Source organism: Lepus europaeus, chromosome 14 (assembly GCF_033115175.1).
Source record: "Lepus europaeus isolate LE1 chromosome 14, mLepTim1.pri, whole genome shotgun sequence".
Classification (NCBI taxonomy): Eukaryota; Metazoa; Chordata; class Mammalia; order Lagomorpha; family Leporidae; genus Lepus; species Lepus europaeus.
The window spans coordinates 44,394,341-44,421,485 of record NC_084840.1 but is presented as its reverse complement, the minus strand read 5'-3'; the positions used below and the strand labels follow the sequence as shown (position 1 = coordinate 44,421,485).

The 27,145-nt window shown below is 37.5% G+C and overlaps 1 protein-coding gene across 1 annotated transcript in view; it reads right to left on the bottom strand.

Annotated features, from left to right (window-relative positions):
- Nucleotides 1–27,145, bottom strand: part of MALRD1 (MAM and LDL receptor class A domain containing 1) — a 405,586-nt gene that overhangs the window by 335,745 nt on the left and 42,696 nt on the right. The window contains exons 5-7 of the mRNA XM_062210772.1: nt 25,815–25,911; nt 5,955–6,056; nt 4,891–5,037 (exon numbers count right to left, since the gene is read on the bottom strand). Of these exons, the coding sequence (XP_062066756.1) occupies nt 4,891–5,037; nt 5,955–6,056; nt 25,815–25,911 (346 nt within the window). The remainder of the gene's footprint in view (nt 1–4,890; nt 5,038–5,954; nt 6,057–25,814; nt 25,912–27,145) is intronic.

Below are 27,145 nucleotides of genomic sequence, written 5' to 3'. Positions count from 1 at the left end.
GCTATTGTGAATTGTGCTGCAATGAACATGGCAGTACAAATAAATCTTTCAGATGCTGATTTCTTTTGGTTTGAGTAAATTCCCAGGAGTGGGATGGCTGGATCATATGGTAAGTCTATATTAGATTTCTGAGGTATCCCCATATTGTCTTCAACAGTAGCTGTACCAGTTTACATTCCCAGCAACAGTGGATTAGGGTACCCTTTTCCCCAAATCCTCACCAGCATTTGTTTTTTGTTGATTTCTGCATGAGAGCCATTCAAACTGGAGTGAAGTGAAATTTCACTGGGTTCAATTTGCATTTCCCTGATGGCTGGTGATCCTGAGCACTTTTGCAAGTATCTGTTGGCCCTTTGAATTTTCTTTCTTGAAAAAATTCAAGACCTTTGCCTATTTCTTAACTGGATTGCTTATTTTGTTGTTGTTGAATTTCTTGAGCTCTTTATAGATTCTAGATGTTAACTGTTTATGGGTTGCGTAGTTTCAAAATATTTTCTCCCATTCTGTCAGTTGCCTCTGCACTTTCATGAGTGTTTCTTTTGCAGTGCAGAAGCTTTTCACCTTGATATAATCCCATTTGTCAATTTTGGCTTTGATTGTCTCTGTGTCTGGGGTTTTTCTATGAAGTCTTTGCCTATGTCAATGTTGCAGGGCTTCCCCAATGTTATCTAGCAGTTTGATGGTATTGGTTTGTAGATTTAGTTCTTTGATCTATTTTGAGTGGATTTTTGTGTAAGGTGTAAGGTAGGGTTCTATTCATACTTTGGCATGTGGAGATCTAGTTTCCCCAGCATCATTTGTTGAAGAGACTGTCCTTGCTCCAGCGATTGATATTAGGTCCTTTGTCAAAGATAAGTTGGTTGTAGATGTGTGAGTTGATTTCTGGAGTTTCTATTCTGTTCCATTTTTCTATCCATCTGTTTTTGTGACAGAAGAGGCTGTTTTGATTACAACTGCAATCTTTCTTTAATCAAGAGTTTCTGCGGGCAGTGATATTGCAAAGCCAGTAAAGCCTCTGCCTGCAGTAACAGCATCCCATATGGGCACTGGTTTGAGTCCTGGCTGCTCCAATTTTGATCCAGTTCTCTACTATGGCCTCAGAAAGCAGTGAAAGATGGGTCAAGTCCTTGGGCCCCTGCACCCACATGGAAGACCCAGAAGAAGCTCCAGGCTTCAGATCGGTGCAGCTCCGGTTGTTGCAGCCATCTGAGGAGTGAACCAGAAGATGGAAGACCTCTCTCTCTCTTTCTCTCTCCCTCTCTCTCTCTTCATTTCTCTCTGCCTGTGCTTCACTGTAACTCTGCCTTTCAAATAAATAAATCCTTTTTTTAAAAAAAAAAAATTCTTCCTCTTTCTCCCTAGTGAAATACTTCATTTCTGTGTAAGTTAATAAATATTCTTGCACATTCTAGAACCATAAATGTAACTGAAACTTTTATCTCCAGGAAAAATTGGGTTTTAATAAAACTAGCACCGCAAGTTTATACTTTTCCTTTGATCTACATATAAAGAAATGATAACTGAAATAAAAACATTTTTTAGAAAGCAGACAGAAAGATCAAAGACAAGATAAAACATCTCAGAGTATGTTTTATCAGAAACAGGTTATGGTAGTTTGGATTCTGACTTGAACCAATTTACATGTTTGACAAAAGAGGAAAACAGTTAAACTCTCCCAGTGAAGGTAAAAACTTGGGATAGGGAACTATGCTTATAAAATTAGGATAGAAAGTACAGCAACATCCACTGTTTTGGGCTATGGCAAAATGATAAGATTTCACCATGAAATATGAAACCCTGAACTATACTGTTGTACAGATAAGGCTTAGGGGAGCTAAGCAATGCCACCACAAAATCATTTAACAAGGCAGGGTAGGAACAGAAAAGGAGAGCAGGAAAGAGTGGAGGGAGGTGGGAAGAGAACAAATCTCACTGAAAAAGAGCCTCTGAAGTTCCTAGTTTTTTGCACATCATAAAGGGAGCTCAGAAGTTGCCAATCTTGTCCTTTCAACAAGTAAAAAAGCTGAACAAACTGAAAATTAACAACTTTTCACAGAACTGAAGTCACAGTTCAAAGCACTGCCCCAGGATTAGGGAGTCTGGAAGACACAGAAAACCACAATTCACCAGAGCAAAAAGTCCAGGGAACAGATCTCCGTGGAATCGATTCCTGAGAAGGAAAATCTAAAATGAATTTGGTATGCGTAAGTCTAACAGTTAAAAAAAATAGAACATTTCAAGATGTAGCTAAGAGAGAGGAAATCAGCCTTTCTGAAAAGTGCCTGGACTATTCTGACATTCTAAATAAGCTCTGAACTCAGAAGAAACTAGGTCTCCACTACCTAAATGACCAGAGTTTTACTATAGTCTAACTGGGGGAAAAGGAACTACCCAACTTCAATCAGCTCTAGCCTTCTACATGGCAGTAGCAGAGAGGCAGAGGAACAGCCAGAATTCAACTCTTTGTAGTCTTCCTGTCCTGGCTGAGGTCTGACAGAGAAGAGTGGTAGTAAGAAGCACTTTTGAAGGTCACAGAATAGGCACAGGATCACCAATAAGCTGAGACCTAATTATAGAACAATACAGTGTCTCCCCTCCCTTCACAGTATGTTACCACATCAACAGGACTTCTGTATAATAAGCAAAATAGTACCAAAAGAGTTACCAATCTCAGACCCTACTGAAGAAGAGGTTTCTAAGTGACAAGGACTCCACACTGAACAAAATGTTAGCCTCAGACACTTACAGCCACAGCAAACCTTGAACACAGTAAACCACTGATGGATAAACATAAAAGTTCACACCATTTACACGAATTCCTTTTACATGGTGCATCATGTCTGGCTTTCAACAAAAAAAAATATAGAACATACTGAAAGGAAAACAACACAGTTTAAAATGAAAAAGCATTAGAACCAAGGCCACATTTAAAACAACTATGATTAATATGCTAAGGGCTTGAATGGAAAATGTAAACAACTGGCAAAAATAAAAATTATGTAGGCAATGAGACAGAAGTGCTGATAAGGAATCAAAAAACTTAATATAGTGATTACAACCATTTTAACAGAAAGGATGTCTTTGATGGGCTCATTAGTAGACTGAAGGGTTTCTGAGGATGTGAGGGAATGTTTAATAGAACTTCCAAAATCAAAAAAAAAGAAAAGAAAAGAAAAGAAAAGAAGACAAACGATGGGATGAAATGGAACAGAATAGTCAAGCACTGTGGGGAAACTACAACAGGTGCTATTTCCATGTAATGAAAATTAAAGTTAAAGGAAAATGAAAAAAAAGCAACAGAAGCAATATTTGAAACAATGTTCCCAAATAATGGTAGACATAAAATCACAGATCCAGGAAGTCCAGGAAATATCAAGTAGGATAAATTCCAAAGGCAAACAGGAAATAGACAAGAAATAACAAATAAGCATATTATATTCAGACTGCAGAAAATCAAAGAAAAAGCAAACATCTTAAAAAGTCCAATGGGGGAAAAAATGTCCTTACCTATGAAAAAGCAAAGATAAAAACAGCGTTTATCTTCTTGGAAAACATACAAGCAAAAGTGGAATGAAGTAATTTCAAGTTTTGAGAGACAAAATGGTGAAATCTGTATCCTATAAAATAATCTTTAAATATTAAGACCCTCTAAAAATTAAAAGAATCTGTTGCCATATACCTGCTTTGCAAGAAATGAAAATATTTAAAAAGAAGGAAAATGATATAGGTCAGAAACTTGGATTTACATAAAGAAAGGAAGAGCATTAGAGAAGAACTACTGAAAGCACAACAAAAATTTATTTTTCTTATAAATTGATCTAACCAATAGCAGTTTATTCAAGAGAATAACAGTAACAACAGACATAATCAATGATACCAGGGAAAGGAGGGAGGAATTATGAAAATTATAGTATAGGGTACTTGCAATGATAAAGAATATAGAAATATTTGAAGTGAGTTTGATTAGTTGTAAATATAAACTCTAGACCTATAGCTACAAACATTTGTAAAAAGAAGTACAATGATATACTAAAAAGGAGACAAAATGAAATCACATAAAATCTACAAGAAAAAACCATAAAAGGGAGAGCAGATGTTTAGCCGAGTGGCTAGACACATGGATCCCACATCAGAGAATGTGAATTCAATACCCAGTTTCCGGACTCTAGCTTCCTGCCAGTATAGATCTTAGAAAGCAGCTGTGATTAGATTTAGTCACTCACACTGGAGACCTGGTCAGAGTTCCTGGCACCTGGATCCAGCTTCAGTTTAACCCTAGCTCATGGGGGAATTTTCAGGGGTACCAGCTGATGGGAGCTCATTGTCTATCTCTGTGTGTTTATTTCTCTCTATCTGCCCCTCAAATAATGAACAGTAACAAAATATTTTAAAAGGGCAAAAAATAATGGAAGACAATACTAGCATCAAAGAATAAGGGGAACAAAATGCAAACAGTGATAAGCATGATAAGTATGAATACACCCAATATTGATAATACTTTAAATGTCAATTTTCTAAGTACACATATTAAAAACCAGAGATGGTCAGAATGATTCAAAAAATGTGACCTAACTAATCATTATCTACATGAAATCCAATATAAAATAAGTGTACATTTAGATTAAAAGTAAATAGATATAAAAGAGATACATCATGTTAGCACTAATTGAAAAGTTGGGTAGCTATATTAAAATTGGAAGAGCAAACTTCAGTGCAAGGAAAAAAAAATGAGCTACATTATGCCACAGAAAGGCATGCTGAAAACTGAAATGCCTATTAAGTAGAACAAGCCAATCTGCAATCGTTGTGTCCTGAGTGATTCCAATTACATGACTTAAAGGAAAAGGAAAACCATAGAGTAAAATAATCAGCATTATTTTCCTCTCCTACCTTCGTAATTACCACTTTGATCCTGCTGAGGTGTGGATCCTAATGCTTGGACCTCACTTGCTTTTGTCCGTATCCAGCTCAGTTGCTCAGCAGATGCTTCTGATGCCCAGTCACACATGTCGGATTCAAATCCACAGGCATGACATACTGAAGAGGGGAGAAAAAAGTGCTGAAGGTCTGTTATGAGCTACTAAGTGGATGCTTAACCAACATTATCTATTATGATCAAATCAACTAGAAGCATAACATACACACACATGCACACAGATCATATCTGGAATTTTTGATACAATAATACTCAGAACACCCAAGTAACTCTATTTTCCAAAACCTTCAGTTGATCCCGCTGGGTATCCTCCCAAATGAGAATCATCAGCATAAAAAAAAGAAAAGATATTCCTATTTCTTGTACCACTTTGATTGCAATTTTTTAAATGACATAATACAGCTTCATTATTTTCTTTTTGAGACTATAATGTAAATTAAAAATGTTATCTCAAAAATAAAAAATATCATATTAAAATGACATAATACAAGAGTATTAAAAACTCATGGAAAACTGGAATTAAAAGACATACTTATTGTGATACAAAATTTTGAAATCCATGCATAGATTCTCATTAATCCATATTTTCCATGAACTATCTGATGCACCTTTATGTTCGATTTTATCTACTTTATCAAATTAGTTTAAATTAACTATTTCTAATCACATTGATATTTTAAAGGAAAAACATTGTATATGATCCCAATGTGGTCTATAATACCACTGCTTTTTAAGATATCACCTTAAAAGGGCAGGCACTGTGGCGTGGTAGACTAAGCCTCCACCTGAGGTGCCAGAATCCCCTATGGGTGACAGTTCATGTCCAAGTTGCTCCTGATCCAGCTCTCTGCTGTGGCCTGAGAAAGCATTGGAAGATGGTCCAGGTCCTTATAACACTCCAGCTAAAACTAGGACATTAATGTCAACAAGATTGACATGTGCATATCTCTATGGGGGTCTCTGAGTCTCAAGAATTGCCTACACACCAACAATATGGGCATCTCAGTCTAACACTTACATCTCAATCCTTCATGTGAAGAATCAAATCTGCAGAGGTCTGCAACTGGATGGCATAGTTCCTGATGGGTCTCAGATGCATCTTGACATGGTAAAATTTCATCTGTTAAGTTTAAAAATGTGGAATAGTGAAATGCAGATGCAATTGGAAAGCCATGTACTTCTTAAAATGTTAATATTTATTCTACACAGCATCTTGCTCTCACCTTCTCTCCATAATAGCATCAGTCCTGGGCAACCCCTTAAAGAAACTATTTTTCTTATTGAGGCAAAAATTCATACACAAACACACACAGAGTCAGAAACAGAGTAAAACAACTATGCCAAGGCTTTTGTATTTTAATGAGATCTCTGTGGTTACTGGCAAGTCCCAAAATTCAATATCCATTTTCTATGGAAATAGGTAATCTGTCTTAATGCTCAAAACTAAAAGCTCATTATTGGAAGGACATCTATACTGGCATCAAATATAACATATGGTACCCTTTTTAACTAGGAATTAGACCTACCCTGGAACTACTCTCCTCTTAAAGTATACAGATTTTCTATTTTCTTTTCCCACAGTCTTCTCAACTAAAGAACTGCATGAAGGTAGCTTTGGTGTCATGACTGCTCCTCTTGCCACTTACAGAAAGTTCTTGATATCACCCCTCTAGAAACCACTGGCCTCTCTTGATAGCAAATGGCACCCCTCCCTGGACCAGCTCGATACAGTCACCTATAAACATTGATGAACCACACCTGAGTCCCTGTAGATTTGAGCTCTTACCTCACAGTCACTACATCATTTTCCAATATTCACTTCCACCTCACTTTTCAGCTTCCTAATCTCTTCTTATTGGTGATCTCAGAGGAGAGCTCTGATGAAAGGACACCTGCCACTCTTCCTCTAAGTGAGTATTATCACTTCTATTGATAACATTTCATTATAATTTCAAGTATCCCATCCCCCAACCATCACCCTGTCTTTCCAATTCACTCCTTTTAATATCTCAACTCAAACAATACAGCAGTGCATCACATATGACATTTTGATCCATGATAAAATGCACACATGATGGTGGTCCCCAGAGATTATATCACATAGTGACGTTGTAGCCATCTTAGCTTGTGAAAGTACACTCTGTAATGTCTACAAATCGAGAAAGCAATGTAATGATACATCTCTCAAAAATATTCTCATGGGGAGTCATGATTGTATTTTGACTGCGACAGGATGTACAAGCCTAATTCTTTCCTCTTTCTTTTTCCTCCTTTCCCAGAATGATACTCAAAACTCTACTCCCTTTTTAAACTTGTAGGCTTTCCTTCTCCACCATCATTCACACCTTATCTTGCTTCATGTTTTACTGGGAAAAATGAGAGAAGTAAGAAAACTTGCCAAATCTCACTTCATTTCCCTACCACGCTGTCCATTTGGCTTTCCTCCTGTTTCTGTGGGTCAGCTTACCATTCTCTTGTTAAGAGTCACTCCTTCCACTTTCACAGAAATTCTAAGTTCTCTTGATTATTTCCAGTGTAATTACAACAATTTTCTTCCATCGCATCTATATCAACACGTTCTTTTTCTACAAGATCATTCTGAACAGCATTGAAACAGCCAAAATTTCATACAAGAAAACCTTCTTCTGATTTGGCATTTCCTATGACTAATTTCTCCAAGGGCTGTCTATTCTCACCAACTCCAACACCAATTCTTCTCTCCTTAATTCTCTCTTGAACCTATTCCCCTAAATTACCTTATTGAGATAAAATTCATATTGCATAAAATGCATCACTTGAACTGTACAATTTGATGGTCTCTAGCATATTCAATAATGTGCAATCATCACCATTATCTACCTCACAAACTTCGACAGCACTAATGAAACCCTGTACCCAGCAGTAGTCACTCTCTATTCTCTTTTCTCTCCTAGACCACGTTAACACCTAATCCATCTTCTCTCGCAATGGATTTGCCCACTCTGAATATGTCTTATAGCTGGATTCATATGACAGGAGGCCTTTTGGGTCTATCTTCTTTGACTTAGCACAATGTTTTCAAGGTCCATGGATCAGTATTTCATTCCTTTTTATTTTATCTCCCCACTCTTACTGCTCCACTGAAACTGCATGTATCAAGGCTGACCTCTATGTTGCTAAATCTTACCTTAAAATTTTTACTCTACTTGACAGATCAGTAATAATAATCCTTGAAGTATTTTCTTCACTAGGCTCCAGCACACATTTATACTGGTTTTCCCCCAATAAGATTTACTCGGTCTTCCCTGCTGGTTTGCATTCACTTGCTCAACAACAGACCACCCCAGAGCTCAGTCCTTGGAACTACTTTTCTCTACACTCTATACAACCTCGTATATATCACACAGTTGCATGCCTTTTAAATTTTTTTTCAAATGCTGATTGCTCCATTATTCTAAAACTCAGGTGTTTTGCTGTATTTCAGCTCAGACCCTTGATCCATCTTGAGTTGATTTTTTGCATAGGCTGTAAGGTAGGGGTCTTGTTCATACTTTCACATGTGGAGATCCAATTTTCCTAGCACCATTTGCTGAAGAGACTGTCATTTCTCCAGGGGTAGATTTTAGCTCCTTTATCAAATATTAGTTGGTTGCAAATGAGATGTGTGGATTGAATTCTGGATTCTGGGATCCCTATTCTGTCCCATTGGTCTACATGTCTTTTTTGGCCAGTATCAAACTATTTAAATTATAACTGTTTGGTAGTATATCTTGAAATCTGGTATTGTGATGCTTCCAATTTTATTTTTATAATTTAAGATTGCTTTAGCTGTTCAGGGTCTCTTGTGTTTCCATATGAATTTTAGTATCTTTTTCTGGATCTGAGAAGAATGTGCTTTGTATTTTGATTGGGATCTCATTGGATCTATAAATTCCTTGGGTAATATGGACATTCTGATTATATTAATTTTTCCAATCCATAAACAGGAAAGATTTTTCCATTATTTTGTGTCTTTTCTTTATTTCTTTAATGTTTTGTAATTTTCATCATAGTGATCTTTTACCTCTTTGGTTAAACTTATTCTATGGTATTTAAATTTTTGTAGCTATTGTGAGTAGTATTAATCATTTTTTTAAAGATTTATTTATTTATTTGAAAGTCAGAGTTACACAGAGAGAGGAGAGGCAGAGAGAAAGAGAGAGAGGTCTTCCATCTGATGGTTCACTCCCCAGTTGGCCGCAACGGCCAGAGCTGTGCCAATCCGAAGCTAGGAACCAGGAGCTTCCTCCAGGTCTCCCATGCAGGCACAGGAGCCCAAGGACTTGGGCCACCTTCCACTGCCCTCTCAGGCCACAGCAGAGAGCCAGATTGGAAGTGGAGCGGCCGAGTCTAAAACCAGTGCCCACATGGGATGCAGGTACTTCAGGCCAGGGTGTTAACTTGCTACATCATAGCGCTGGCCCCAGAATTAATCTTAGAAGTTCTTTTTCAGCCATGGCATTGTCTGTATTTATAAAGACTATTGATTTTTGTGTGTTAATTTTATATCCTGCAACTTTACCAAACTCTTTTATGGTTTCAATAGTGGAGTCTTTTTGTCTCCTTACATATAGAATCATGTCATCTACAAATAAGGAGAATTTGATTCCTCCTTTGCAATTTGTATCCACTTGATTTCTTTTTCTTCCTTATAGCTCTGGCTAAAATGTCCAGGACTATATTGAATAGCAGTCGTGAAAGTGGGCATCCTTATCAGGTTCCAGATCTTAGTGAAATGCTTACAAATTTTCCCCATTCAATATATGCTGGCTGAGAGTTTGTCATAAATTGCCTGGTTTGTGTTGAGGAATGTTCCTTCTATATCCAATTTTTCACCATGAAATGATGTTGTATTTTATGAAATGCTTTGTCTGCAAGTATTGAGAAAATATATTGGTTTTTATTCTTCAGTTTGTTAATGTTGATGTATCACATGTATTGATTTTTGTATATTGAACCATCCCTACATATCAGGGATAAATCCCATTTGTTCCAGGTGAATGATTTTCTGATTTGTTGTTACATTCAATTAGCTAGTATTTTGTTGAGAATTGCTGCATCTATGTTCATCATGGATATTGGTCCATAGTTCTCTTTCTCTGTTCTGTCTTTTTCTGGTTTGCGAATTAAGGTGATGCCGGCCTCATAGAAGGAGTTTTGGAGGATTCCCTCCCTTTCAATTGTTTTTTTAAAACTTTTATTTAGTAAATATAAATTTCCAAAGTACAGTTTATGGATTACAGTGGCTTCCACCCCCCCCCATAACTTCCCTCCCATCTCCTGCTCCCTCTCCCATTCCATTCACATCAAGATTCATTTTCTATTATCCTTATATACAGAAGATTAATTGTCTTGAATAGTTTGAAAACAACTGAAAGTAGTTATTCACTAAAAATTTGGTAGAATTCATCCGTGAAGTCATGTGGTTATGAGCTTTTCCTTGTTGAGAAGGTCTTTATTACTGATTCGATCTCCATTTCGGCTATTGGTATGTTCAGGTTTTCTGTGTCTTCATGACTCAAATTTGGTAGATTGTGTCCAGGAATCTATCCATTTCTTCTATGTTTCCCAATTTGTTGGCATACAACTCTGTAGTAATTCCTGATGATTCTTTGCTTCTGTAGTATCCGTTGTTACAATGTTTTCATCTCTGATTTTATTGATTTTGGTCCTTTTCCTCTTTTTTGGTTAGGTGGGCCAATGGTATACAAATTTTATTTTTCTAAAAACCAGCTCTTCATTTCACTGATATTTTGTGGGTTTTTGGATTAACTTTATTTCTTTCCTAATTTTAATTATTTCTTTCCTTCTACTAATTCTTTGGTTTATTTTTTGTGGCTTTTCTGGGTCCTTGAAATTTGTTGATAGCTCATTTATTTGGTGCCTTTTCAAATTCATTATGTAGGCACCAATTGCTATAAACTTTCCTCTTTACATTGTTTTTGATATATCCAACAAGTTTTGATATGTTGTATTGTCATCTTCATTCATTTCCAGGAATTTTTTATTTCCCTGTTGATTTCTTCTATGATCCATTATTCATTCAGGGCCATGTTGTTCATCCTCCATGTGTTTGCATATTTTCTAGAGATTCTTGAGTTGCTAACTTTGAGCTTCATTCCACTGTAGTCAGAAAAGATAGACGGTATGATTTCAATTTTTTTTTGGTTTGCTGAGACTTACTTTATGGCCTAGCATATGACATGTAGCAAAAAAGTTACATGCACTGAAAAATTGTATTTTGCAACTGTGGGATGAAAGGTTCTGTAAATATCAGTTAGGTCCTTTTGGTCCATAGTATAGATAAATGCTATTGTATCTATGCTGATTTTCTGACAAGTTGATCTATCCATTGGTGAAAGTAGACTGATGGAGTCTCCCATTACTATTTTATATTGGAGTCTATAAGTCTCCCTTAAATCCATTAATTTGTATGTTGGGTTGTTTCATAGTATCCCATAAATCTCCAACATTGTTTTTAATTTTCCTAATTTCTTCTTCTTTTTTGTTCTGACTGAAATATTTCCAAGGATTTGCCTTCTATATCAGATATTTTTTCTTCTGTCTCACCAAGCCTGTTGTTAAGGTTTTCCACTTTATTTAGTTGACATACCAAATTTTTCATTTCTAATATTTGAGTTTGATTTTTCTTCAAAATATAAATCTACTGGGAAAAATTTTCCTCTATGTCAGGTATGGATTTCTTCAGCTCATGAATTTGCTTATCATTGCTTATAAATATCCTATGATCATTCTTTTGAATTCTTTTTCAGGCATTTCATCAATCACTTTGTCTCTGCATTCCAATATTACAGTACTGTTGTTTTCCTTTTGGGGAGTCATGTTGTCTTCCTTGTTCTTGTTTCTTATATTTCTGTATTTATTTTTGTGAGAACACATTTTGGGTTTCTCCACTGATGGAGTATCTTTGAACTATGCCTCTGTGGCTTAGTGGAGTGTTGGCTCTTTCAGTGAATATCCAGAGGTGTATGCTGGATATAGCCATGCAGCTCTTACCAGTGCTCCAGGATGAGGTGAGTATCCAGGGTGATACCCACATTGGGCATGGTAATCACTACTGTCATCGGGTAGGGTATTATCACTTCTGTTGGCATAGTCACACCCTCACCTCTTCTCTTCCAAAGTGATCAATGCCCAGAGTTAGCACACTGTGGATGTGTGGATCTACTGGCTCACTGGCCAGTAGATGAAAGTAGTGGATACAATGCTCACCCATACTGTCACATGAACCTCACAAATGATTGATTTTTGCAGTCCTTTTGTGAGCATGGATCATCAGCAATGACCCACCCCAGGCAATCAGGGAGCTCTGAACCTCTGGCACTGACACAATGATTGCCCAGAGATGCACTACACCCTCCTCCCTATTGTGTAGTCACAGAGTTCCCACAATCTCAGCACACAAGGCTCCCACAGTCACAGAGTACAGATGATCTGCTCCACCCCGTTACTCTATCCCTTCCACCACGAGAGCAGAGATGTTCCCACAGCTAGCTGCCTGTGGGTGCTCTACCTTGGCAGTTGATGCCCTAGAGCCTGTGATATGTTGAGAGCATAGGGGCAACTCACAGTCCTACATGAATACCCAGCCCCCTGTAAACTTCCCAGCCTGACAGAAAGTCAGTGGGGAATGCAGATTTTCTCTTTGTTAAAATCCCCCAATGACAAGAGTACATATGAGCTGCTGCACCACTATTGGTGACAAAATGATGCCTTCTCCCTGCCAGTTGCTGGGTTCCCTTTTTGTGGATGGAGAAAAAGAAACATGCTTTTCTTTCCCTAGGTTAGGAACATACCCTGTCTCCTGTTAGGGCTCCAGGAGTCAAAGATGTTGTGGTCCACAAGGCTCTTCCTCTGGCAATTTGACCAGTGGCACAGGCTGCTGCAATCTTCCCTCACCTTGAACTCCAAAGCTGGCGTGTTTGCCAGTTTCCAGCTGCAGGATTCTTGCGTGATGTCCATTCTCATTGATGCACATCCACACTTTGCATGTTGGTCCATGATATCCCTTTTCCTTCTGTAGAATTTCCACTGTAAATTTCTCTCCAACTCTCTCCTGGGGATGCATTTCCTCCAGTTTATTTCCTGATATTTTCCCCTCTTCTAAAGCTGCACATATTTTCCCTATTCAGCATATTGGAATGTTCATGTTTTGTATATTTATTTTGTAACCTGAAACTTTCGTGAATTGGTTTATCAATTCTAACAGCTTTTTGGTAAAGTTTTAGGTTTTCTATATATAGTATGATATCATCTAAAAACATGGTTAATTTATTTCCTGTATTCCAATTTTGATGCCCTTTATTTCTTTCTCCTCCCTAATTATTCTTGCTGAAACTTCCAGGACTACATTGATTAAAAGTGGTTAGGGACCAGAATTGTTCTGTAGCAAGTGAAGGCTATGCCCATGATGCGAGAGTCACAGTTGGACACCAGTTCAATTCCTGACTGTTCTACTTCCAATCCAACCTACTTCCTTGCTAGAGCACCTGGGAAAGCTCTTGGGAGACCAAGAAGAAACTCCTGGCTCCTGGCTTTAGCCTGGCCCAACCCTGGTTGTTTGGGCAATTTGGGGAGCGAGCCAGTAAATGAAAGACCTTTCTCACTCTCTATCTCTCTCTAATGCAACCTTTCTGATAAATTAAATAAATCTTTTAAAAAAAAAGAGTGGTGAAAGTGGACACCCTTGTCTTGTTTCAAATCTGAAAGGAAATGCTTTCAGGTTTTCCCTATTAAATATGATATTGGCCGCTGCATTGTGATATATAGCCTGTGGAATTTTGAGGAATGTTCCTTCTATACCTAATATGTGGATGTTTTTTATCATGAAGCAGTGTTGAATCTTATCAAATGCTTTCTCTGCACTGATTGAGATGAGGATTTTTTTTTTGTTCTTCATTCTATTGATGTGATTTATGATGTTTATTGAATTGTGAATGTTAAATCACCCCTGCATTTTTGGAATAAATCCAACTTGATCATAGTATATCATCTTTTTGATGTGGCTTTGGATTCTATTTTTTAGTAGAGTATTGAGAATCTTTGCATCTATGTTTACTAAGGATATAGGTCTGTAGTTTTCTTTTTCTTTTTTTTTATTTAAAGAGTTATTTGTTTATTTGAAAGGCAGAGTTACAGAGAGAGTGAGAGAGAGAAAGAGAGCTCTTTCATCCCCTGGTTCACACCCCAGATGCCTGCAACAGCCAGAGCTGGGCCAATCTGAAACTAGTAAAAGAGCATCTTCCAGTCTCCCATGTGAGTACAGGGCACCAAGCATTTGGCCCACCCTCTACTGCTTTCCCAGCACATTAACATAGAACGTGATCAGAAAGAAGAGGAGTAGCCAGGTCATGAGCCAGTGCCCATATGGGATGTGGGTGCTGCAGGCAGAGGCTTAACCTACTACGCAACAGGCACTAACCCTGTAATTTCCTTTTTGTTTGTTGTGTCTTTGTTTTGTTTCAATTTTAAAGAAATGCTGCCTTCATAAAAAGTGTTTGGCAGCATTCCATCCTGTTCAATATTTTGAAATAGTTTGAAGAATACTGGAGTTACTTCCTCTTTGAATGTTTTGTAGAATTCAGTAGTAAAGCCATCAGGTCCCGGGCTTTTCTTTGATGGAAGACTTCTACTTACTGCTTCAGTCTTACTGCTTGTTATGGGTGTGTTTAGGCTTTCTGTATCTTTTTTATTTAATTTTGGTTTGCTAGGACTTTGTTCATTTCTTCGATGTTTTCTAGTTTATTATATAGTTCTTCATAGTAAATTTTTATGGTCCTTTTGTTTCATTGGTGTCAGTTATAATGTCTTTTCCATCCTTAACTTTATTCACTTGAGTTTTTTTCTTTTTTTTCTTTGTTACTCTGGCTAGAGGTTTATTTATTTTATTTACCTTCTCCAAAAACCAACTTTATGTTTTGTTGTTCATTTGTATTTTTAGTTTCAATTTCATTTATTTCTGGTCTGACACTTATTATTTCATGCCTCTTACTGATTTGGATTTTGGTTTGTTCTTTTTTTTTTACTTTATTTATTTATTTATTTTATTTCATAAATGTGAATTTACAAAGTACAACTTTTGTATTGTTGTGGCTTCCCCCCCACCTCCCTCCCTCCCGTGGCCCTCCCCTCTCCCATCCCACCCTTTATCAAGTTTCATTTTCAATTACCTTCATATACTGAAGATCAACTTAGTATATACTAAGCAAGGATTTCAACAGGTTGCATTCACACATTGGTTTGTTCTTGTTTGTCTAAGTCTTCAAGATGCATCATTAGATATTTAATATGAGACATTTTTCTTTTGTTAATGTAAGCACTTAATGCTATAAACTTTCCTCTTAATATTGTTTTTGCTGTATCTCACAGATTTTGATAAGTTGTGTTTTCATTTTCATTTAGTTCAATAAAGTTTATTTCCTTTTTAATTTCTGCAATCACCCATTGATCATTCAGTAACATATTGTTTATTTTCCAAGTATCTATGAGTGTCTTATTATTCTTCTTGCAGTTGATTTACAGTTTTATTCCTTTATAGTCTGAGAAAATGCATTATATAGTTTCAATCTTCTATATTTTCCTGAGATTTGATTTGTGGCCTAATATGTAGTCTATCCTAGAAACTGTTCTATGTGCTGATAAGAATATGTGGGTCAATAACTGGAGGGTGGAACAGGAAGTATTACTTTTCTCTTAAATCTGTATTATGAAATACATCAATTTGTTCACCTTATATAAATAAAAAATTAAATCAATATTTGTATACACAAACAATGCCATCACGGGTATGGGAGAACTTGTAAGATCAGTCCCACTCACAATAACTACAAAAATATTTTGGGTTAAATTTAGCCAAGTATGTGAAAGTTCACTACAATAAAAATTACAGAAGATTGAGGAAGGAAATAGAAAAGAAAATATTCCATGTTCATGGATTCAAAGAATTAATATCAACAAAATGTCCAAAGCAATTTACAGATTAAATGAGATCCCAATCAAAATACCAAAGACGTTCTTCTCAGATCTGGGAGAAATGATTCTAAAATTCATATGGAATCACAAGAGATCCTGAATAGCTAGAGAAATCCTGGGGCCTATGTTGTGGCATAGTGGATAAAGCCTCCACCTGCAATGTGGACATCCCATATGAGTGCCAGTTCAAGACCCAGCTGCTTCACTTTCAATCCGACTCTCTGTTATGGCCTGGGAAAGCAGTGGAAGATGGTCCAAGTACTTGGGCTACTGCACCTGCATGAGAGACCTAGAAGAAGCTCCTGGCCCCTGGCATCAGATCAGCCCAGCTCTGGCCATTGCAGCCATTTGGAGAGTGAGCCAGCAGATGGAAGACTTTCTATTTCTCTCTCTCTCTCTCTCTCTCTCTCTCTCTGCCTCTGCCTCTGCCTCTGCTTCTGCCTCTCTGTGACTCTCCCTTTAATATAAATAAATAAATCTTTAAAAATCCTAAACAACAAAAATAAAGCTGGAGGTATCACAATGCAATATTTCAAGACATATTACACGGCAGTTATAATCAAAGCAGCCTTGTACAGCCTCAAGAATAGACATGTGGATTGATTGAACAGATTAGAGTACCCAGAAATTAACCCATACATCTACAACCAACTAATCTTTGACAAATGAACTAAAAGCACTCCCTGGAGAAAGGAAAATTTCTTCAACAAATGCTGTTGAGAAAATTGAATCTCTGCATGCAGAAGTATGAAACAAAACCACTACCTTACACCTTATACAAAAATCAATGCACAATGGATCAAGAATCTAAACCTAAGACCTGAAACCATCAAATTACTAGAAGAAAACATAAGGGAAACACTGCAAGACATTGGCATATGCAAAGCCTCCTTGGATAAGATGCCAGAAGCACAGGGAATATAAGCCAGCATAAACAGATGGAATTACATCAGCTAAGAAGCTTCTACACAGCAAAGGAAACATTCAACAAAGAGGCAACTGACAGAATGGGAGAAAATATCTGCAAACCATACATCTGATAAAAGATTAATATCCAGGATGTATACAAAATTCAGCCACCACAAAATAATATACACAAGAAGTTGGCTTAGGATATGAACAGGTGTTTTTCAAGAATGAAACACAAATGGCCAACAGACACAAAAACCATAATGAGGTTTCACCTAATTCAGTTAGAGTTGCTATCATCCAAAAATTAAACAAATAACAAATGCTAATGGAAATGTAGGGGAAAATAAACCCTAATCTACTGCTTTTGTGAATGTAAAATATACAATCATTATGCAAGATAGTATAGAGTTTCTTCACAAATCTGAAAAATAGATTACCCAGCCATTCCCTGGGAATTTTCCCAAATGAAATGAAATCATCATATGAGTTATCTGTTCTCCCATGTTTATTGCTGCTCAACTCACAATACCTAAGATATTGAATTTACCCAGATGTCCATCAACTGACTACTAGATAAAGAAATTATGGTATACATACATAGTAGAATACAACTCAGCCATATTAAAGAACTAAATCTTATCTTTTGTAACAAAATGGATGCAATTGAAGACCATAATGCTTGCTGAAATAAGCCAGTCCATAAAAGATTAATATCATATGTTTTCCCTGATTTGTGGTAACTAATATACAGAGGATAAAAATGCAATATATATGAGTGAAATTAATATTCTGAGATTTGATTATTGTTTATAGTCCTTGCCTATACTTTTGAGTAACCTTGGTTTTTCTACCTACTACCTGTATACTTTATTTAGTAGATAGTTAAACTTGTGATTATAATGTAAACTGAAAGCATATTATTATAAAATTAAAAGAAAAATAAGAAAAGAAGGAGGAGAGAGGGTGGGAGCATGGACAGAAAGGAGGGTATGGTAGGAAGTATCATTATGCACTTAACACTGTATATATGGGGCCTGTGCTGTGGCACAGTAGGTTAATCCTCTGCCTGCAGTGCCAACATACTAAATGGGTGCTGGTTCTAATCCCAGCTACTCCTATTCTGACCCAGCTCTCTGCTATGGCATGGGAAAGCAGCAGAAGATGGCCCAAGCACTCAGGCCCATGAAGCCACATGGGAGACCCGGAAGAAGCTCCTGGATCCTGGCTTCAGAACAGCGAAGCACTGGCTGTTGTGGCCATTTGGGGAGTGAACCAGACCTTTCTCTCTGTCTCTCTCCTCACTATCTATAACTCTACCTCTCAAATAAATAAATAAAATCTATTAAGAAACTGTATATATGAACTATATAAAATGAGTTGCCCTTGTATAAATAAAAAACTTTAAATAATTTTTTAAATAAATGACTTAATAAATATTTGACAAAATGTTTAAAATAGGCTCTTATAAATCATTTACATTCTTATTTGTGATGTTACTGAAGCAACTGAAAATGAAAATGATTAACTCATCTGTAATATGATTTCTCATAATGAATAATGATGAATATGCAAATCCTCTTGAATGTAAGAGCCACTAAAAATGAAACTGTCTATGCAATTAATGGAACACTGGCAATAAGTGAATCTAAGATTGCATAGCAATATTTACTATGAAGCAATTAAAACTACAGTTCCTATAGATGCATGTAATACCAAATCTTCTGCCCCTAGAACAACATAATTAAATGTTGGTCATATTTCAATTAAATGTTATATTGTATCTCTAATTTGCCACCATTTACCCAGAACAAAAAAGTACTATAAAAAAAATTAAAATAGTTGAGTACAAATTTCATGGAATTAAAACGTCACCTGTGTCAAGTGGTATTATATATTTGCTGCTAGTGTCAAAAATACTGGTTTTGGCCCTCAAGCTGAAATTTACAATTAAAAAAACAATGGTGTATCTCTTAGCCTTTTAGTTCAGTGTAGTGGCACAGCAGGTTAAGCTGATGCTTGTCACATCAAAAGTGTACGTTTGCATCCCAGCTGTCCTGCAGATCCAGTTCCCTGCTAATTCACTTTGGAAAGCAATATAAGATGGCACAAGTACTTAGTCACTCGCCATCCACGTGGGAAACCAGGATGGAGTTTCTGGCTCATGGATTTGGCCTTGCCCAGACCTGGTTGTTGTAGTCATTTAGGCAATGAACCAGCAGCTGAAAGATCTCCCGATAGCTCTATTCTTCCCTTCCCCTCTCTCTCACTCTGTCTTTCAAATGAATGAATAAATCTTTAAAAAAAAAATAGTAGTAGGTGTGTTTGGTGTGTTTGGTGTGTTGATTATATGTTCTCAATCAATAACTTCCCAGGAAACTTTTTATTTTAATAAATTAAATCCCAGAAATCAAAGCTATTTAAATTATGTCACTTGTTTGGTCTTATATTCATAAGTCTTTTTCTATTTCTCTTTCTCTCTCATTCTTACATTGTACCACCATCTGGCTTTAGCAAATATCTTGGGGGTTTAAAATCCATCATCAGTGTCGGAAGAAGTTCTGCTAACCATTTTAAAGGCCTCTATGACATTGAAGCCACATGTCTAGGAGATGCCATTCTTTCAATCTTATCTTGCACAAACAGATTGTGTGAAATTAGCAAAACTCTCCAAAATTTTAAAGAATAGTGCCAAATCCTCAAGGCTATTTCAGTAAATGTAATAATTGATATCCAGTTTTGACTCAAAAGATTTTTTATAATTTCCTTGCCAATTTTCTTAAATCTATCAAACCCAGTTAATAAATGGATTTCAGTGAGGAGTCATTCATTGGATCTTAAAAGGTAGCTGCAAGTTAAAACAGCCAAAAAAGGTCACTAGGTCCTCAGTTCTTTAATTAGAGAGTATGCATGCATCCTGAGGATTATAATTTAGAATTATTCATGTATTCAGAGCCTTTACAAATGACATTGAGGCAAAGTTCTTGAAAGCAAATCTAAAAATATTCACAATTTTTCAATATATTCTAATTATGAGTCACAGCATGCAATTATTCCAAAAAATTATAATCCGCAATTTACTCAAGAATCAGCACTATTCAAAAATGAATGATTACATCCTCATTTAATCAGAGACAGACCTTGATTTATTTTTCATAGTTGCTATTTTCATAAAGTATAAAATTATTCTCCTTCCAATAAATGTACTGTAAATTTTCACACCTTAGAAGAGGCATGGGTTACAAAGGATTCTTGGAATTAATGGAAATAGTCTAAAGATCTCTCTAACATTATAAGAGGACTGGTTTTATACAAGCCATAGAATACCCATATCTATGCACTTTGATAAAGTTTTTAATATTGTATAGCAGAGAAGTATACACAAAATAGAATAATAGAGTTGTGTTTTTCCATAAAGACAATTGTATTGGAGCCAGCATTGTGACATAGCAGGTAAAGCCACCATCTACAATGCCAGCATTTTATATGGGTACCAGTTCAAGTCTCAGCTATTCCACTTCCAATCTAGCTCCCTGCTAATGGCCTGGGAAAAGCAGTGAAAGATGGTCCAAGTATTTGGGCTCCTGTCACTCACATGAGAGACCCAGAAGAAGCTCCTGGCTCCTGACATTGGCCTGGCCCAGCCCCAGCTATTGCAGCCATCTGGGGAGTGCACGAGCAGATAGAAGCTCTTTCTCTCTCTCCTTCTATTTATGTCTCTCTCTCACTCTCTCTCTCTCTCTCTTTCTCTCTGTAACTCTGCCTTTATGTAAATAAACAAATCCTTTTTTTAACAAGATAATAGTATAATTAATAAAGTTTGTATAAACTGCTTCACCATTAGAATATTTCCAAATTTACAAGGAACCATTTCATTTTAACATTAATCTTACATATTCTTATAAAAAGGGATTTTTTTTTCATTTATTTGAAAGGCAGAGTTACGGAGGGAGAGAGCAAGGAAGAGAAAGAGAGGTCTTCCATCCACTGGTTCACTCTCCAAATGGCCTCCACAGCCAAGGGTTGGTCCAGGAAAAGCCAGGAGCCTGCAACTTCTTCCGGTCACCCACATGGGTGCAGAGGCCCAGGTACTTGGATCATCTTCCCTGCTATGCCACAGCACTGGCCTCTTTAAATGTTGTTCCACACAGCTAATAATTTTTGGTATTCAGTTTTATGGGTTTTGACAAAACATAGGACCATGATCTTCATACATTTACTGTTTTTATTTTTATTTTTGTTGATTTTTCTTTAATAGAAACGCAGAGATATGGCTGGGGGAAGGGGAGAAGAAATAGATTTCTTCACCCACTGGTTCACTCCCATGTGGGTGGCAAGGGCACAAGTACTTGGGCCATCTTCTGTTTTCTCAGGTACATTGGCAGGGAGCTGGATTGGAAGTGGAGCAGCCGGGACTCCACCCAGTATTCATATGTGATGCTGGCATTTCGGTAGCAGCTTAACCCAATGAGCCACAACTGCTCCCAATGAGCTTTGAACTTCTAGTCTATCAATTATCCATTTATTTAGGTCTTCTTGATGTCTTTCAACCATGTTTTATAGTTTTCAAAACACAGATATGGCATATGTATTGCTAAATTTATATGTAGGAATTTATTTTTATTTTATTAAATATGGTACCATTTTTCTCATTTCAATTTCTAGTAGTTCATTTTCAGTGTGGAAATACCATAGACTTTATATTGACTTTATATTCATTACAATGATAAACTCATTTATAAGCTTATTTTTTCAACATAAGTTCTGTGAGATTTTATGATCCTGTTATCTGCAAATAAAAACTCATTTCTTTCCTCTTTAACTACTGCATGTCTTTACTTAAAATTGTTACCTTATTAAACAGGCTAGTACTTCCAGTTTTTGTTGAATGAAAATGATGAGTGGACACTTTTTCTTGGTTTGTAATCTTAGGAACAAAGCAACATTAGGTATGATGCTAATCATAGAGTTTCTTTATATGTCTTCTTTTTTTTTTTTTCGATAGGCAGAGTTAGACAGTGAGAGAGAGAGAGAGAGAGAAATGTCCTCCTTCCGTTGGTTCACTCCCCAAATGGCCGCCATGGCCAGCGCGCTGTGCCAATCTGAAGCCAGGAGCCAGGTGCTTCCTCCTGGTCTCCCATGCGGGTGCAGGGCCCAAGCACTTGGGCCATCCTCTACTGCCTTCCCAGGCCACAGCAGAGAGCTGGCCTGGAAGAGGGGCAACCAGGACAGAATCCGGCGGCCCCAACCAGGACCAGAACCCGGGTTGCTAGCACCTCAGGTGGAGGATTAACCAAATGAGCCATGGCGCCAGCCTATTTAAAAAAAAAAAAAAAAAAGATTTCGTTTATTAATTTGAGAGGTAGAGCTACAAATATATAGAGAGAAAGACAGAGAGAAAGGTCTTCCTTCCACTGGTTCACTCCCCCAAATGGCTGCAATGGCCAGAGCTGGGCTGAACTGAAGCGAGGAGCCAGGAGCTTCTTCTGGGTCTCCCATTTCTACTGCCTTCTCAGGTCATAGCAGAGAGCTGGACTGAAAGAGGAGCAGCCAGGACTAGCACTGGTGCCTTTATGGAATGCTGGCACCGCAGGCAGAGGCTTTAACCCACTACTCCATAGTGTCAGCTCCTATACATTATCCTTTATAAGATTCAATAAGTTTGTGGTTTGCAAAGGTTTCAATCACAAATCTATAGTTAATTTTTCCAAATGCCTTTTCTCCATCTACTGAGATTATCATGCACTTTTCTTCTTTGGTCTATTAACATGGTAAATTACACTGATTATTTTCCAAACATCAAACTAGCCTCGCATTCTTTGGATAGCTCTGATATATTACTTTTTTATATTTTGCTGGATTCCATTTTACAATATTTTGTTGATTTTGTTGTGTACTTTGGAATGTACATCTATAGTTTCCTTAATATATTCTTGTCTGGGGCCAACATTATGGCACAGTGAGTTAAGCTACTATCTGAAATGTCGGGATCCCATATTAAAGTGAGGGTTCAAGTCCCTGCTCTTCTGATTCCAATACAGGTCCCTGCTGATGAACCTGGGAAGCCAGCAGAAGATGACCCAAATACTTGCAACCCTGCCATCCACATGGGAGATGCAAATGGAGCTCCAGGCTGCTGGCTTCAACTGGTTGAGCCTAGCTCAACCCTGATCATTATGGTCATTTGAGGAGTGAAACAGCAGGTAGAAGATCTCTCAGCAGATAGAAGATCTCTCTATCCAATTTTACCTTTCTAAAACTCCCGCCATTTACAAAGTGCAAACCCATCCAGGTGTCCATTGTATCCTATAATACTTTGTTTTTTCCATGTTATTAATCATAATGGAGCTATATTTTCCTCCCAAAAGCTTAAATATAGCTTTAATACCTATTTTAAAAAGTAAAACACACTCTACACCCTCACCTTCACAAAACATACCTAGTAACCTTACCTGAATCCTAGCTTCTTCCTAAAAAAACCATATCCTTTGTGGCTTTCCCTTGAGGAGAAATCCTTTTTGCAAAGCCCCATAAAACACAAAGCCTAAAATCAACATTGCTTTTCTTCTCAATCTCCACTGTTACTTCTTACCCTGTTACAGTTTATCCTTTGTAAAAGGATAAACTTTGGTCCATGACACCTTATTGCCCTCTATCTTTCATGTCAGTCTGCTTTGCATATTCATTGAACATTTTAGTCTTGGGTTTCAAGGTTTTCTCTATTACTAAATTGTGTCATGTTGTATAAATTTGTAGCCAGATGGAAGTCCTGATCAACACATTAGCCGCAAAATGCATCGATGCCTCAATTTTAATAAACCTCATTTCTACACCACCTTAAATACATTACGTTGTCTTATTATAGTGATATCTAGAACTATTACCTCAGAAATTTTAGACTTCAGGGGCCGGCACTGTGCCACAGTGGGTTAACGCCCTGGCCTGAAGCCCCGGCATCCCATATGGGTGCCGGTTCGAGACCCGGCTGCTCCACTTCCTGTCCAGCTCTCTGCTATGGCCTGGGATAGCTGTAGAAGATGGCCCAAGTCCTTGGGCCTCTGCACCTATATGGGAGACCCGGAAGAAGCTCCTAGCTCCTGGCTTCAGATCGGCACAGCTCCGGCCATTGAGGCTGATGGAAGACCTCTCTCTCTCTGCCTCTCCTTTCTCTGTGTAACTCTGACTTTCAAATAAATAAATAAATCTTTTTAAAAAAATTTTAGACTTCAATGTTTTTCTAATTGACAATTTTTCCTTGAATAGTTAAACTTCTCAATCAAGATCACAGTTAATTTTTTTTACTTCCGTAGTGGTTTTATAGAGCTGTTTCAAGGCTCACTACAAAATCTGGCATTTGTCTCTTGGATATTTATTATAATCACCTGCCTCTGCCTTTTCCCAGTATGTGGGTCATGAGTAATTAGGGAAATGGCTTTGGTTTCTGGAGTGTTGTGGTGTAGCCAATTAAGCCCCAACCTGAAGTGCTGGCATCCCATATGGGCGATGATTCCAGTCCCAACTGCTTCACTCCTGATCCAACTCCCTGATAATGTGCCTGGGAAAGCAGCAGAAGGTGGTGCAAGTGCGTGGGCACCTGACCTACACGGAGGACCCAGAAGAAACTCCTGACTCCTGGCTTTGGCCTTGCCCAGCCCCTGCTGTTGAAGTCATTTGGGAAATAAACCAGTGGATAGAAGATCTTTCTGTCTCTCCCTCACTTTCTCTCTGTAATTCTACCTTTCAAATAAATAAAATATTTTTTAAAAAAATCCAAGTACAACACAGACATCCCCTATCAAACTTTTGGTTACTCTTGGCAAGGCCACCACATATTTTCCAACTTAAAAATATTATTTACCGGCCGGCGCCATGGCTTAACAGGCTAATCCTCCGCCTTGCGGCGCCGGCACACCGGGTTATAGTCGGGGCGCTGGATTCTATCCCGGTTGCCCCTCTTCCAGGCCAGCTCTCTGCTATGGCCCGGGAAGGCAGTGGAGGATGGCCCAAGTTCTTGGGCCCTGCACCCGCATGGGAGACCAGGAGAAGCACCTGGCTCCTGGCTTCGGATCAGCATGATGAGCCGGCCGCAGCGGCCATTGGAGGGTGAACCAACGGCAAAAAGGAAGACCTTTCTCTCTGTCTCTCTCTCTCACTATCCACTCTGCCTGTCAAAAAAAAAAAATTATTTACCACAACTATCATAGTTTTTAATCAATTTAGGATTTAAAACACTTCTCTACAGACTAGCTGCCTTTATTCTGCTATAATATAACAAATTTTATAAAAGAAGCAACAAATATTCATGAAATACATAAGTCAGTTTCAAAAAATTCATGGAAAATTTTTGAAGCCCTTCATATATGCATATTTATGGCTTTTGCTCATTAAATTATTTATCACAATCAAATTATAATTTCAGTATTGAATTTTTTATTGAGGACAATATAAATGGGAATTTGAATATTATTCAGCTAATATAATCAAGGGGGGATATGGATAATTTTTTATATCTAATATGAGATGTGCCTCACTTATGTATTTGTTTCAGTCTAAATATAAAATAGATTATAACTAATACCTCCTCTATTTTGTGTTTTTTAATGGAATAATCAAATTAATTCTCTAAGAAAACAATTTCAAGTCCATGGATACCAGTTTTCTACCAGTCTTCTAGAAAGTACAGAATTCTCTTGTTAAGATTTTACTAGCCAGAATAAGCATCATTATAAGGTATTAAATATGTTATTAAATTATCTCATTTAGATATTTATAGTATCCAAGTCAGCAACAACAGTCTATTTTTGCTTCAACTATAGTCCCAGTCACTATTATGTAACGTATTAGAACAAATATTCCACACTAAATCAACAGGCAAGAATACACAGCAGATCAAGGCCATTAAATTGTTTAAATTGAGCTGTATTTGAATATGAATAAAAACAAATTAAAAAGTTCTCACCATCTGCAGGAAAGCAATCGGGACTGAAAGATACATCATCAATAGCTATGACTTCGTCTTGTCCACGAGTTGAAATCATTTGACCTTGAAAAACAACCTGCCCAAGAAAAACACAATGAAGCAAGGAACATCACTGTCTCACAGTCTTACAGAAAAGACCCCACAAATACATGTCATTCCCTGGGAGCACTTGGATGATAATGCAAATTCTAAGTGGGAAAACAGCAAAGCAAACCCACTTAAGGACAACAAAATGGATAGCAAATGCAGGACGGCAAACACCTGGCTTACGTTAGGTAACACGTGTTGGAAATGAAACCACATTCACCTGGTTCTATCCTACAGTTTTCTCTGTGTAAGTGCCTTTGTGTTCCCGCTGTCTGGAACTTTCCAGCTTGTGAACATAAGCCTTCTCTTGATCTCTGGTTGTTAGCATTCTGCAAGTGCGCTGCATTTTCATCTCCGGTTCTTCAAATGTTATTCTAGGTCTTGCCTTGAATGCCCTGTGCTCCTCTCCTGCATGTTTCCTTCCACCATCTAATCACAATTCGGGACACTTACTGGACATTATTGTTTACATTGTAATGTGGAGCCTGCCCAGGTCTACACCAAGAAGAAATATCCTGAGACATGCTTAATTTGAGAAACTTAGAACCACTCTCTAATTTACTAATTACCTAAAACAACATAAATTGGTGTGTTGGTGGAGAATTGTATCCCACCCTCACCAGTGAATATGAATAACGCTTGTAGCTTCACTCATGGATGTGTGAAACATAGGTACATTGTTCAAACTTTGCTTACAACATAAGCACTTAATTATTTCAAAACATCAGCACTGCATTTAGGCTGAATGCAGTAAACCACAGGAGATAATTTTGCTATACCACAGTTTCCTTTCTTCTAATACTTATGCTGCAGTAATACACATTAGCCTTCAAAAGGCTAATGGAAAACAGAATTAAAATATGTTTTAATACAAAAAAATTTTGAAATCCATATATTGTGTTTTCATTAATATGCATTTTCCATGAACTTTTGGAAGATCCCTCCTATTTCCTTTCAAACCGGACACTATCTACCATTCCATTAAAATTCAGTGAGAGTAGAAATTCGGCCTACCAGTTAAGTCCCCAGTTAGGATGCCCATATTCCAGGCTCTGCCTTTGGCTGCCAATGCAGATCCTGAGAGGCAATGGTGATGGACCATGTGGTTGGGTTCTTGCCAATCATCTAGGAGACATCAATTGAGTTCTAGGCTCTTGGCTCCAACCCCAGCCCTGGTCCAGCCTCAGCCAATGTGGGCATTCTGGGAAGTGAACTTGCAGATG